At 43.3% G+C, this 12,988-nt stretch overlaps 1 protein-coding gene across 2 annotated transcripts; it reads left to right on the forward strand.

Annotated features, from left to right (window-relative positions):
• The first annotated feature begins 237 nt into the window (after positions 1-237).
• ZBTB2 (zinc finger and BTB domain containing 2) lies at positions 238-9,986 on the forward strand. Of its 2 annotated transcripts, none has more exons than XM_050949711.1 (3): positions 238-356; positions 4,475-4,657; positions 7,010-9,986. In XM_050949711.1, exons 2-3 carry the CDS (start codon positions 4,485-4,487, stop codon positions 8,370-8,372), a joined length of 1,536 nt encoding a protein of 511 aa, XP_050805668.1. In that variant the 5' UTR covers positions 238-356; positions 4,475-4,484; the 3' UTR covers positions 8,373-9,986. The 2 variants fall into 2 exon arrangements, with proteins under 2 accessions (XP_050805668.1, XP_050805669.1); XM_050949712.1 differs by lacking the exon at positions 238-356 and adding an exon at positions 1,479-1,605.
• The last annotated feature ends 3,002 nt before the right edge of the window (positions 9,987-12,988 follow it).

Here is a 12,988-nt window from a genome sequence, read left to right on the forward strand (position 1 = left end):
TCCGGGGCCCCATTTGGCCGCGGGAGGGGGAGGCTGTGGCTGGCGGCTCGGAGCAGGGGCTGAACGGTGAGCCCCGGCCCGGTGCGGCCTGTACTGGGCGCCGCGAGAGAGAGAGGGGAGGGGCGGGGTGGCTCCTGCTGCTGCCGCCACCAGCGCTCGCCGCCTCCCCTCCCCCCCGGCGGGGGCTCCTCGCTGCAGCCTCTGTGCTCCGCTCTCGGTCATGTGACCCTAACGTAACCGGACAGGAAAAGCCGCCGCCGCCGCCGCCGCGCTGACTCCGTTGTTGCTGCTGCTGCTGGGCGCGGAGACGGCGGCGGCCCGAGCGGGAACAGGCGCCGCAACGGCCCGAGCCTCAGGTGAGCGTCCTGCCCCCGGGACCGCAGGGGGGCCGGGGTCGCTCCCACGTGCCCGATCCCCGCCACACCGAGCCAGCCGGGAGAGCGCGGGCGGCGGCGGCTGGGCCCGGCCCCCGCCATTGTGTGTGAGGGCAGCAGGCCCGGGCCGGCCGCGGGAGCCGGAGCGGGCAGCGGCGGCCAGACCGGCGGGGGACAGGGGGCGGCAGCAGCAGCGCCTGGCGCCGCCGGAGCTCCCTGGCCTCCCGGCTGGGCCGGGCGGCTCCATCCAGGCCGCGCGGGGCGAAGGGAATGGGGGCCGCGCGGGGCAGGGGGAGATTCAGTCTCTTTCCTCGCGCGCCCTCCGGCCCGCGCGGGGCTGGGTTCGGTCGGTTGGGGCCCACTCGCCCTCGCGCTCTCTCCCCGCCCCTCGCGCCCGAAGCGGAGCGGCCCCCTGCGGCGGCATCCGGCGTGGGGGAGGGGCGAGGGCTGAGGGAGCCGCGCGAAGCGGAGGGGGCGGCTCCGTCTGGTTCTCCTCAGCAGGCTGGGCGGCAGCGGTGCAGCCCGTCTCGCGCGCCCTGGCGGCTCCGCTCGCGCTGCGTCTTACTTGCGCCGGCTCCGTCCCGTCAGTGCGCGCGTCGAGTGCGCTAGGGGGTGGGGCCCAGCCAGTAAGAGCGGCGCGCGGCCACTCAACCTTCCGCCTCAGCGACCAATGAGAAGGCGTCCTCAGTCCCCGCTGCCACAGGCCGAGCGTGGAGGAGTAGTTGCGAGACTCCACCCAGCCCCGCCGCGCGCCGGAGCCCGCTGGCTGGGGGAGGGGAGTGCTGTGCTGTGCCGTGAGCTCCCAGCAGCTGGGCCCAGCCCTAGCGAGGGCTCCTCGCTGCAGGCCCAGGCCGCTCCCAGCCCGGCCCGACGGGGTCCGGCGGCGCCAGCCCCATGGCAGAAACAAGCCGCTGGCACCAAGCACGCGCGTTAGCTGCCCCTGGGCACCCCGGGCCCGGCGGGGACCTGACTGGGTGGGTCGGGCGCGGAGAACTGCCCGGCCAGCGCCCCGCTGCCTCCGCTCCGGGAGCTGCTGGGGTCCTACCCGCGCAGCACCAGCCGCTCACCGCTAGCGTGAGCCCGGGGCTCGCTCGGCCGGGCTGGGGCGGCCCACGGCCTGCGCGGGGCTCGGGTAGTGGCCAGGGGTTTACCGTATTCTGGCTAATACAGCAAACCAGCTTTCCCCCCATAGCACCTTGGGAGAGTCTCCAGTCTCCCAGCCCTTCCAACGGTGAGAGATTAACCACGTCCTAACCTGCTACCAGAACTACCCAGTCTTGTCATGTCTTTAAAGTTATTTGTCATGATCTTCTCTTTATAATTAAATTGACCGCATTTTTCGCTTTTATATTTTGATTCTCCATCACAGACTTCTGAGTGTTTGCAAAGGGACAATTCTCTAACTTGTGGTTTTTATCTGTTACTCAGTTTACATGACTACAAAAGCTGATCCTTAGAAATGATCAGCAGCAGAACAAAGTAGCCCATCCAAGCTATGCTGCCAGCAACTTAGTAATAGGATCGTCTCCATAATAGTAAGCACAGAGAGATTTCCATGTGGTAAAGTTGTTTTAAATACAAAATTGTATTCTTAGACTGATTTATTATATCAGCCTTATTTAGCTAATACTTCAGCTTAGTGATCATTTAATCAAGTCATGAAGTTGCTTAGGCTGAAAACAACTTAGATATTGTTCAAAAACAAAATAAAATAGGTGGTTTCCTCAGTCTTTTCCTCTTCACCAGGGTGAGCGTGAAAATGGAATTAGTCTTTAGTGCCTTTGATTTCAAAGCAGATTATCATTTTTGAGTACCCATAAATGTGATAGGTATACATGCATACTGAGATCATGTCATCCTGGATAATAATTTAGCCAGCTCTGGAATGGAATATGATATAGCTGTTCAATAGCCACCTTGACTCTACAGTTTAGAAAAGGAAATGATACTGTGTCCAGGACCAGCTTAGGTAGTAAAAGGTAAATAAAGAGTGTCTCTTAAGAGATGCCACCACCTGGATCATTAATACCTTCTATCTCACCTAAAGGTCTACCCAAGTACAAATTGGACCCAGCCATGATTAGTTTGTAAATCCTGAGACATTCACAAAAATATTGCATAAAAATGAAGGCTTGATCTCGCAAAGTGTTCCATGTTGTCAAAGAGTACTTGAGTGGAGCAGTTACAGGACTGGAACCTGAACTGTGAATGTGCTTTGTTGTTGTTGATAAAGTCTCAAAAGTAAATATTTGATCTATTATATTTGCAGAGCATATCAAATGCCAACTTGTGTGCTTTGTGGCCTTTATGATGATGGGAAGCTAATTTTTTCCTATTAAGCAGTAGTGTTTGTAACAAAATTTGTCCTTTGTACACTGCATTCTTTCTTCCCCACTCCTGACTCACTTTACACATAGAATTGTAGGACTGGAAGGGCCCTCAAGAGATCTTCTAGTCCAGTTCCCTACACTCAGCAGGGTGCAGGAGGTGCCGGGGAGGAAGGGGGTGTGCTTGGGGGAGGAAGTGGAAAGAGGCATAGAAGAGAAGGGGAAGGGGTGGCATCAGGGTGGGAAGAGGTGGAGTGGGGACATGGGCTAGGACTGAGTGGGAGATTTGGGGCTCCATGAAAATTTTAAAATCGAAATGGAAGTCCTTGGTTTGCTAAAGTTTGAGAACCACTGCTCTATGCCATTATCTAAATCACTGATGAAGATACGGAACCAGACCTAGAACTCATCACTGTGGGACCCCATTTGATATGCACTTCCAGCTTGACTGTGAGCCACTGATGAATACTCTCTGGGAACAGTTTTCCAACCAGTTATGCACCCACCTTATAAAAGCTCCATCTAGGTTATATTTCCCTAGTTTGTTTATGAGGTGATCATATTTCATAATTTCATATGAAGTTCTGTGTCAGTGCAATGTATTCGAACAGCCTGGTGACTAATTGCAGTCACAAAGTGTTATAATACCTTGGTCCTTCAGCAGGTTTAAAAAGCATCTAATACCTATTACTCCAATGACTAAACCTGTTAGCGAAGGTGAAATACCTACACCATCCCTCTCCTCCTGCAACTGAAAGGGAAAGTACAGTTTTGCATTGTTGTAATATTGTTTAAAATGTTCTATTAAACTTTGGAAAACATAACTTTCTTTATGTCCTGTGGTCTTGTTACACTTCCCCCTTCCTGGCTTCACTGTATTTTTTTTTCTATTATAGACCATGTATGTTTTTCTTAATTGGTGTGGATGTTTGTTTTCCTTCCTACACATTCCACTGCTTTATACCCATTCCTCCCTTTTGTTCTGTTTTCCATCTCTCCCTTCTTTCCAAAGTCTCTCTCGTGTACTTTATCCCTACTCATTTTCCTACATTCACCTCCTTAATCCTGAACAAAATCAGTAATGGCACCTCTGGACTGCTTTGCTCCTGTTTCACCTCCCCCTTACTACAGCATCAACCTCTGAGCTGCTTCTGCTCACAGGTTTGCCCTCAGGGGAAAGAGTCAGCAAGTATAACATCCTTGGCTCCTCTTGCCTGTTCCAAATTATCACTCACCTTGGGCAAGTGAGGTTTTCCAAGCCCTGTTTGGATTTTCAGCTGTCCTGCAGGTAGGTGTTTACTTTTACACATGTTTTTCAGTGATCTCCTCTACCCACACTGATGTATTGATGGAGGTGATTGAAATCCTGAGGAGATAAAGGTCTACCCACTGACGAGACTATAATTATATAAACAATTAAATTAGTAGCAGAAAACATCAATACAATCTCCCTGTAAAAATAAACTCATTCATCTCTTGCTCATCTCCTTTCTTTTGTCTCTCTTTCCCCTCTCTTGGATTGTGTATGTTTATCTCTTAGCTATCTCCTACTCTAATACCCTTATTTCTACCACTGACTTATGTGACCCTGAGCAAATCAGTCAACCCTCTATAAAATGGGGATATTTACCCACTAAGAAGAAACTGTTTATAAAGCACCTTGATAATCTTGCATGAAAGGTGCAGTAGAAGCACAACATATATTGAAAAAGAATGTTCATGTACATCTACTGTTAAGTAAATACTTTTACATAAATGTCATTTTTTTTTCAGAGTGTAAAAAATGGATTTGGCCAACCACGGACTTATACTGCTACAGCAGCTAAATGCACAGAGGGAGTTTGGTTTCCTGTGTGACTGCACGGTTGCTATTGGTGATGTCTACTTCAAGGCGCACAAATCTGTCCTTGCTTCTTTCTCCAACTACTTTAAGATGTTGTTTGTTCATCAGACCAGGTAGCTATAGAAAGGTTGACTGTTAAAATGTTATTCATTTAACTTGGCTAAAGAAGTCTAGCTACATTCTGAAACATTAAAAGTGTTCATTTGATTTTTTTGTTAATATTCAGAGAACCCGAAATCTATTCTTATTTGCAAATAAGGAACTTCATCAAGAAGTGGTAAGGTTGAAATTGTGTTTCATTGGAGTCCAGCTAACCTCCAAACCTAATATTATAGTTCAACAAAAATTCTTCACCTTTAAAAAACAACACACACATTAGAATATCTAGAAGTGAATAGTTAAGGTAGCCAGCCTCATCTCCACTGTAGTTCTTGGTCACCGTCATCCACCCAAACTTAACTTTATCTCCTCAAATCTGCAAAAGAATACCCAAGAACCAGTAACTAATTACTAGGAGAGTGTGAGAAACAGCATTGTAAAATTTGTTAGACATTTGTTTTTAATCTTTGCTCCATAAAAATTGCAAAAATATTACAAAGTTAAGATTTAGTGGGGTGATAGTGAACAATGAAGGATTACATGGCGGTGGAGCACTGGCTGCATCCCTTAGCTGTTTATTTCCAGATTTTTGGGCGGGGGGAGGGGTGTTTTAAGGGTAGAATTTTTGAAAAGCAAATATTGTTATTGGGTGTTAGCTGGACTTCAGTGAGCAAGTTCAACCCTAACTCTTAACGTTTTTTGAACTAGCACTAAAATTTTGAATCTGGTATATAAAGTCCACAGGTAGAGGGCCAACTCAGATAGTTCTAACATCCATCAAGGTGCATATTTTAACAAGAACTGGAGAGGCAGAAGTTATACCTGGGGGAAAAATGGGCGTGGAGGACTATGAAGAGATGGAAGCCTTTTATTTAGATTGAAGGTAGTGAGGCAAGAGCCTGTGGGAACAGTGTTCCCATACTCTGTGGCACTGTTGACCTCACTCACTGTATGGGTGAGGTCATGCCACATGGCCAATGCCATTTTATACAGAAGCTTCCTGGTGGCAGTAGCTGAGTACCTGCACTTAAAAAAACAAAACAAAACAAAAAAAAACAACAAAACCCTAAAAACCAGGACTTATACCCCTGATTAAATGGTTGATGTCTTCTATCTAGAAAATTAAGCATTTAAAGTTTACTATGAATAAGAGTCTCTGCCTATCGCTGTCCCTCCAGTCCCTTGCATTCCTTTCATCCCCCTCCAATCCTAACCTCTTGCTTCCCCTCTCCAGAGCCCTTCATCCCAAAACCAGGTAGTATTGCTCCATGCCATAGTCCTTTGCCCTTAGGCATTACCCCTTCTCATCCGTTGCCCCTTTATCATGCCCCCCACTGTCTCCTCCCAAATCTCTGCCTAGAGTCGTCAGTAGGTAATCCTATAAACAATTGTAATATTGTGCTGTATACATGTGAAAACATCTTAAGATTATGGCATAAATGTAGCTGCATTTAACCAAAAAAGGGCTGGGAAATTAAAGAGAAAACATTGGCTGTAGTATGATCTATTTAGCCTCCAAAAGCATGTGTCAAATTTTGTACTGACAAATTCTTGAATTTCATTCATATTCATCTTGTACATTGAAACCCACGTAGTGACATCTGATGTAATGAAACAGTAATGAATTAGAGCTCCCAATTGTTTCAGTGCTTTGCAGTGTGCAAATTACACTTTTTGTTTTAGTGATCCACTACTTAAAGTGAATTGTCTCTAAGTACGAATGCTTTGATAGGATTTAATCTAGCCATTAGCAAGATTTTAATACAAGACTAGGGGGGAAAGAAAACCACATTCTTGTAAACTGCAGAATATATTGTCTGGGACAGCAATTTCATAACATCAGAAAATTATTATCCTAAGGTCTGTCAGAACCCATTTATGTTTCAAAGCAGTTGGTTTACTGAGAATAAGATTGCCATTTTTCAATTGGCCAAATTGATGCCTTTTGCCCCATCTACAAACCATGTCTCTTATGACAAGCTACACCCCCTCTTTCCAAGCAAAACTAATCATTACCGCAATTGCAGATTGGAATGAACTATGGGGACTATAGGTTACTGTTTTACACTTGCACTTTTAGCATTCACACATTTATAATTTAACAGCAACAAATGTGATTCTCCCTATGTTTCTGCATGGCACTTGTAGAAGTGTTAATGCAAGAATTGTTTCCTGCACATAGGACCTAATATTCAGTTAAAATGAGGAGGTCATTTTTAAAAGCAAATACATTTTGTAATAAATTTTATGTTTGTATTTCAAGCACATAACACTAATTATGTTTTATTTAGACTTGAATAACCTGGATTAGATTCTAGAGACTTTTCCTTATCTCATTGTTCACTAAACAATTATTTTTCTTTCAGTGAATGTGTCCGTTTGAAAGCAACTGACATACAACCAGATATCTTCAGCTATCTCTTGCATTTGATGTATACTGGGAAGATGGCACCTCAGCTCATTGACCCAGTTCGATTAGAACAGGGAATAAAGTTTCTGCATGCATATCCACTGATTCAAGAGGCCAGCCTTGCCAGCCAGGGTACCTTTTCTCATCCAGATCAAGTTTTTCCATTAGCCTCTTCTTTATATGGCATTCAAATTGCAGATCACCAGACAAGACATCCCACTAAAGTTACCTCAGCAACTGACAAACCTGGGCGAGACCCAAGGCCACAGCCTTCCAGGATGAGCCAAGAACCAGTGTCTGAGGGCTCACAGCTCTCACAATTGGCTTCAAGTCTGCCACAAGTGACCCGGACAAATATGACCACTTCTGACCCCTTGCAGTCTTCACTGTCTCCAGAACTGGTTTCTACTGCTGGTAATAGTTCTCCTCCAGAGGAGGAAGCCAACATGGAAGCATCTTCTTCAGATGAACAGCCTGCTTCACTCACAATAGCACATGTCAAGCCAAGTATTATGAAAAGGAATGGAAGCTTCCCAAAATACTATGCCTGCCACCTCTGTGGTCGTCGGTTCAATCTGCGAAGCAGTTTGCGTGAGCACCTCCAGATCCACACAGGAGTACCCTTCACATCAAGCCAACAGGGAGAAAGTAGCATTTCCCTGTCTCTTTGTAATAATGCAGCTGAAAAAGATGCCATGGAAGTGCCTGAAGCAGGAATGATTAGTGACAGTGAGCTGCAACAGATCTCAGATTCCCCAATAATTGATGGACAGCAGCAGGCAGAAACACCACCACCATCGGACATTGCAGACATAGATAACTTGGAGCAGGCAGATCAAGAAAGAGAAGTTAAAAGACGGAAATATGAATGTTCCATCTGTGGACGCAAATTCATTCAAAAAAGCCACTGGAGGGAGCATATGTACATACATACTGGCAAACCTTTCAAGTGCAGCACTTGCGACAAAAGCTTCTGCAGAGCTAACCAAGCAGCCAGACATGTGTGCCTAAATCAGAGCATGGACACATATACTATGGTAGACAAACAGACTCTGGAACTGTGTACTTTTGAGGAAGGCAGTCAAATGGACAACATGTTAGTACAGACCAACAAGCCCTACAAATGTAACTTGTGTGACAAAACATTTTCCACTCCCAATGAAGTGGTCAAACATTCGTGCCAAAATCAAAACTCTATCTTTGCTCTAGAAGAAGATAGATCCATTCTGCTAGGTAGTGAGGACACAGAAGCTACAGAGACTGATAACTCGGTGTTAACCTCCATCAAAAAGGAGCAGGAAGCAGTGTTGTTAGACTGAAGGTGAAACATATCAATTTTTTAAAGTTCATTCATTTATATCAAACTAATACTTCCCCTGCAACCAGAACTACACTGGCATGGTAAATACTGGATCTTGCCCCTCCCACAAATAAATAAAAGGCCTTTGCCTCAAGCCACAATATAATTGATTTTAATACAAAGGAAAGTGTGTAGAGGTAATTCAGCTAACTTTGTCAATAGTACTAGTAAACTCAAATTTAAATAGATTTTAAACAGATTTTAGATTATTTAAATGCATACATAGATGCAATGAAGTGTGTAATGAGAAATAAAATACCATTTTGGTAAACAAAGAATATATATATATTTAATTATAATTATTTTCTCTGGTAACAAGTCTTCCTTTTGAGAAGAAATAGCAGATGATGCAGCGTGCTTTCTAGAGCTACATGTACAAACTCTGTAAGATAACTAAAAAAGGCTTAAAACTTTTCACAGTGAACCCAGGAAACTTTGTTTTTAGTCTTTAGTTTTTCCTCAAGTATTCCCTGGGGTATGTATTTCAGGTATCATCATTGACATTATGTCCATTCAAGAAAATTTAGTTACTTAGTCAACTTTGACTAAAGTAGCAGTAATAATAATGTGATGGCAATCTTTTTATATGTATATATAGAAAGCGTGTGTGTGTTTGTGTGTTTGATATATACAGGTAAATGAATGCACACACCCTATCTAAACAATTGGTCATCTGCTTTCAAGTTCAACCAAAAAGGTCCATAAATTTTAGTTATTTGACAGATAAGCCATTTTACACAACACTTATTTTTAAATTAAATTTTAACCTACCCTAGGATGTGTGTATTTTTATTATCGTGTTTGAATGGAAATTAATATAATTAGTGCTGTCACTCAAGACATGGAGGAAACTAGAGAACAGAGAAGTTGCATACTAGCAAGCACTGTGCAATTATCAGTGCTGCATTCACATGTGCTGTAGCAATAGATCCGAGTCATTCCTGATAAGAGGGGAGACTTGATCACCTTATTCACACAAGTAGTCTCAGACTTCAGTGGTCTAATTGCATGAGTTAAGATGAAAAAGATTTGGCCCTTTGTTTACTGTAGTCACCTTCTAGCAGGGGACAGAGGGAAAGGTGGCTATGGATCATGGTGGTTTTAAAAGTGAAGCTGCAGTGCTGGCCAGTGTATTCTATTGTTTAAAGGATTCCCATTACTTTAGACTCCAAGGCAAAGTATGCAAATGCTGGGAGGGCAAATACCATAGCATTAGCTATTGCTCAGGATAGCACAGCATCTTTGTATTTAAAATCAAGTTGATGATTTTTATATTTAATTTTTTATAGATGCCTGGATTTTTTGCCCGTAGCCTAAAAACTAAGCTGACGGCCGTAAGGAAACCCACTGATCAGTCATTGGGCCAATAGGAAGGCTTATGTAGGCAGAGTAAGTGCCCCACCATAAATGGAGGCAGTGTGGAGGGGAGGGGGGAAAGGGCAAGGCACAAACCATAGCTCTGCTCTGTGTATATGTTTAAACTGAGTATCATCCTATTTTGTGTATAGTTAAGTTCTCAGATTTGTAAGTTTTTATACATCATTTCATTGAATAAAAATTGAATTAAATGGAATGATTTATTTTGAGTCTGATCAAAGATTATTGGTTTGTGATCTGTTCAAAAGGACTCTTTTTGAAGCACTATAAAAGCTATAGGAAGCATGAGATGTTAATAAAACTCTTTCATATAAGCGAACAAATGGCTTATTTAAGAAAATTACACCTGCCGAAAAATAGTGAATTTAGACCAAAAGTACCATCTGAACCTTAAGTTTAGTACTGTTCTGATAGACTGACAGAACTAAAATAAACTAAGAATTTACAGCACAGTATAACCTTCAAAGAAGTTGAGTGCCCCTATGAATTTCTATACTAAAATAATGTCATGCTACGTCTTACTGTTTATTCTCAACTTTCAGTGCTGACAGTTTGTTTCTGCTAGGGGTTTCAACTGATATTATGACTTTTCTGTAATTTGATCTTTGCTGGTTCTGGTGGTCACTATCTGAAGTGTACCCAAAGGAGGAAAATTAGATCTCCTTACACCCCAATAAGTGGTATATACAGATATCTTCAGCTATTCAAACCCATTCTACAGGGTCACTAAAACATGGGATCATTGGTGAAAAATAGTTTGTAAGCTATTATAAATGCACTGTGAAACTCCATTGACATACTACAGGTTTTCAGTGTAAATACATTTTCTTCATCTTTTTGTATATTAAATCCAATCTGAGTTAACCTTTTTAGTTGAAGGTGAAACTTAAGGTTTTATATAAGTCTCTTACATAGAAGGAAGGCTGTGACTGAATTCTTCATTAAATCTACCTAAGTGGTAAAATTGAAGAGATCACCAAATTAGAGAAGACAATACTAAAGGAAATCTTAAATGTGCGGGTTGGAATCAGGCTCCATTTAAGTCAATAGGAGTTTTCTCCAATGTATTTCCAAAGGCTGCGTCTATAGTACAGGAACTATAGCAGCATAGCTATGGCATCATATTTATGCCAGCATAACTCTGTAGCATAGACAGCGCCTACTGCGATGGAAGGGGTTTTCCAGCGGTTGTAGAACACCCCCTCCCCCCAAGCAATAGTGGCTAGGTTGACAATAGCATTCTTCTGTCAACGTAGCTACAGCTACACAGGGGGTTAGGCTGGCATAGCCACAGCTCTCTGGTGGAGATTTTTCAGTCCTATGAGCACTGTAGTTATGTTGACCTAAATTGTAAGGGTTGACCAGGCCAAAAAGATAACAGTTGCCAGTGGGGTTGGTGCATGAATTTAAAACATAAAACACACCTATGGCCTGATTTCAGAAGTGCTGAGCACCCACAACACCAGTTGCATACGATGGAAGCAACCGATGATGAGCACTTCTGAAAGTTAAGACCATTGTGTACAGTACAAATAAAGAGCTTTTTATCACCTTTCTGTTAAGTCTATTTTTGGTCATAGTCTTCTAGCCTCCCAATAATCCTTCTAATTGTGCAAGGGAAGATACTTCATTGGAAAAAGCTAGTTTTACTATCACTTTATGTATTAATAGTTCAAGTATTGCTGCTGGTGGTGCTTGCTGCATATAAACAACAAATTACTGCCCTGTTTTTTTTAGAAAGTCGTCTGCTTTTCAGTTCAATTTTAATAGGTATAAAATAGTGTCTAAAAGAAACTAATTGTTCTTCCACAGACCTTCCCAGTTCCATGCTGAAGGATACCCCCCCGCCCCCCCCCCCCCCCAGTAGCACCCTGCCTCATCAGCTCACCAGGGCAGCGTTTAATGTCTTTTTAGAGCCTGAATTGATTCTTGTTCATGGGTCTGCTTTTATTGAGAAAAAGTGTTTGAGGATTAAAAAAGAAAAAAAATTCCTTAACAAGACGGCTCTTCTAGGATAATAAAATTTTAATCTCAGGATACCCAAGATCTCCTAGTGCTAAGGGGATGGACTGGGATCCTGTCACACTGTGGATTCCCTGTCCAGTAAATAGAGGGTCACTTACTTTGTACTTAGATCTATGTTAGCCCATCTTGTGCTTCTCTTCCATCTCCCCATGGAGCAGTTTGTGAACACTTTGTAACTATTCTGAAATTTCTAACTATTAGGTCCTGTCTATGCTGTAAAATCAACAGTGTCCAAGGTCTCTGTTACAACATGGGAGTTCCCCAGTGCTTAAGGTAGCTGGGACTGCAGCACGGTACAGCCATGTCTCCAAATGTTAAAGCCTTGGACATAGCATATAGTTACGGAGCACTGTTAAGATATGTTTAGGTGCTATCTAAATTGGAAATTTGAATAGTATATTAGCTGCATCTGGGGAACTTCTATGTTGCAGAAGCCCCTCCGATACTGATGGTTTTTCAGCAGAGGTGAGATGTTAGATGTGAACACAAACCATCTAAAAATGTGGAAGGCTGTGATCATGTTTGAAAATGGTTTTAAACACAGAGCTCTAGTGTGACGCGGGATAGATGATCTAATAGGTCTCTTCCATCTTTAATTTCTGTGACTGGGTCTTGGAGGAGATCCAGCCTGCCTTTCTCAAGAATGCAAAACAAACTAAATTAAATCTTGGCAACAGGTCTACAGGGGCTGGGGTATACATCAGCTTTTCCTTTGTCTTCTACCAAAGTCCACTAACAGGGCACATACTCTGAATGAGAAAGAGGGGATGGAAATGTAATGAATTGATTCACTGAAAATAAATTTTACTACAGTATATGCTTTACCTGTTAACCAAATATCCAGCAAACTGATACAATGCAAGATCACAATGCTGTAATCTTGTCTCCCATAAACTCTCTAAATTTTTCACAGCCTCTGCGATATTAAATTAACTCAATTGTTCTCCTAATCCTTCTGTCCTGATCATGATCAGTTCATTCCAACCTGACCGCTTGCTCGTCTGCTCATGCCTATGGTTGATAAAGGAAAATATAAGGAAGCAAATAGATTGTTTATGGTGAATGGAAAATAATGTACTAAAAATAGAAGCTACCAGTTCAAATAAAGAAGAATGTCCAAGGAAAACATCCTAGCTCAAAAGAAAGCGACCAAAGAGACTGACTAGTATGATG

Source organism: Gopherus flavomarginatus, chromosome 4, assembly GCF_025201925.1.
Source record: "Gopherus flavomarginatus isolate rGopFla2 chromosome 4, rGopFla2.mat.asm, whole genome shotgun sequence".
Taxonomy (NCBI): Eukaryota; Metazoa; Chordata; order Testudines; family Testudinidae; genus Gopherus; species Gopherus flavomarginatus.

Bases quoted from the DNA above. Each gene is read 5' to 3' on its own strand.
- ZBTB2 (XM_050949711.1), top strand. From the start codon at position 4,485: ATGGATTTGGCCAACCACGGACTTATACTGCTACAGCAGCTAAATGCA. The intron at 4,658-7,009 runs GTAGCTATAGAA...TTTTTCTTTCAG, and splicing joins TTGTTTGTTCATCAGACCAG to TGAATGTGTCCGTTTGAAAG.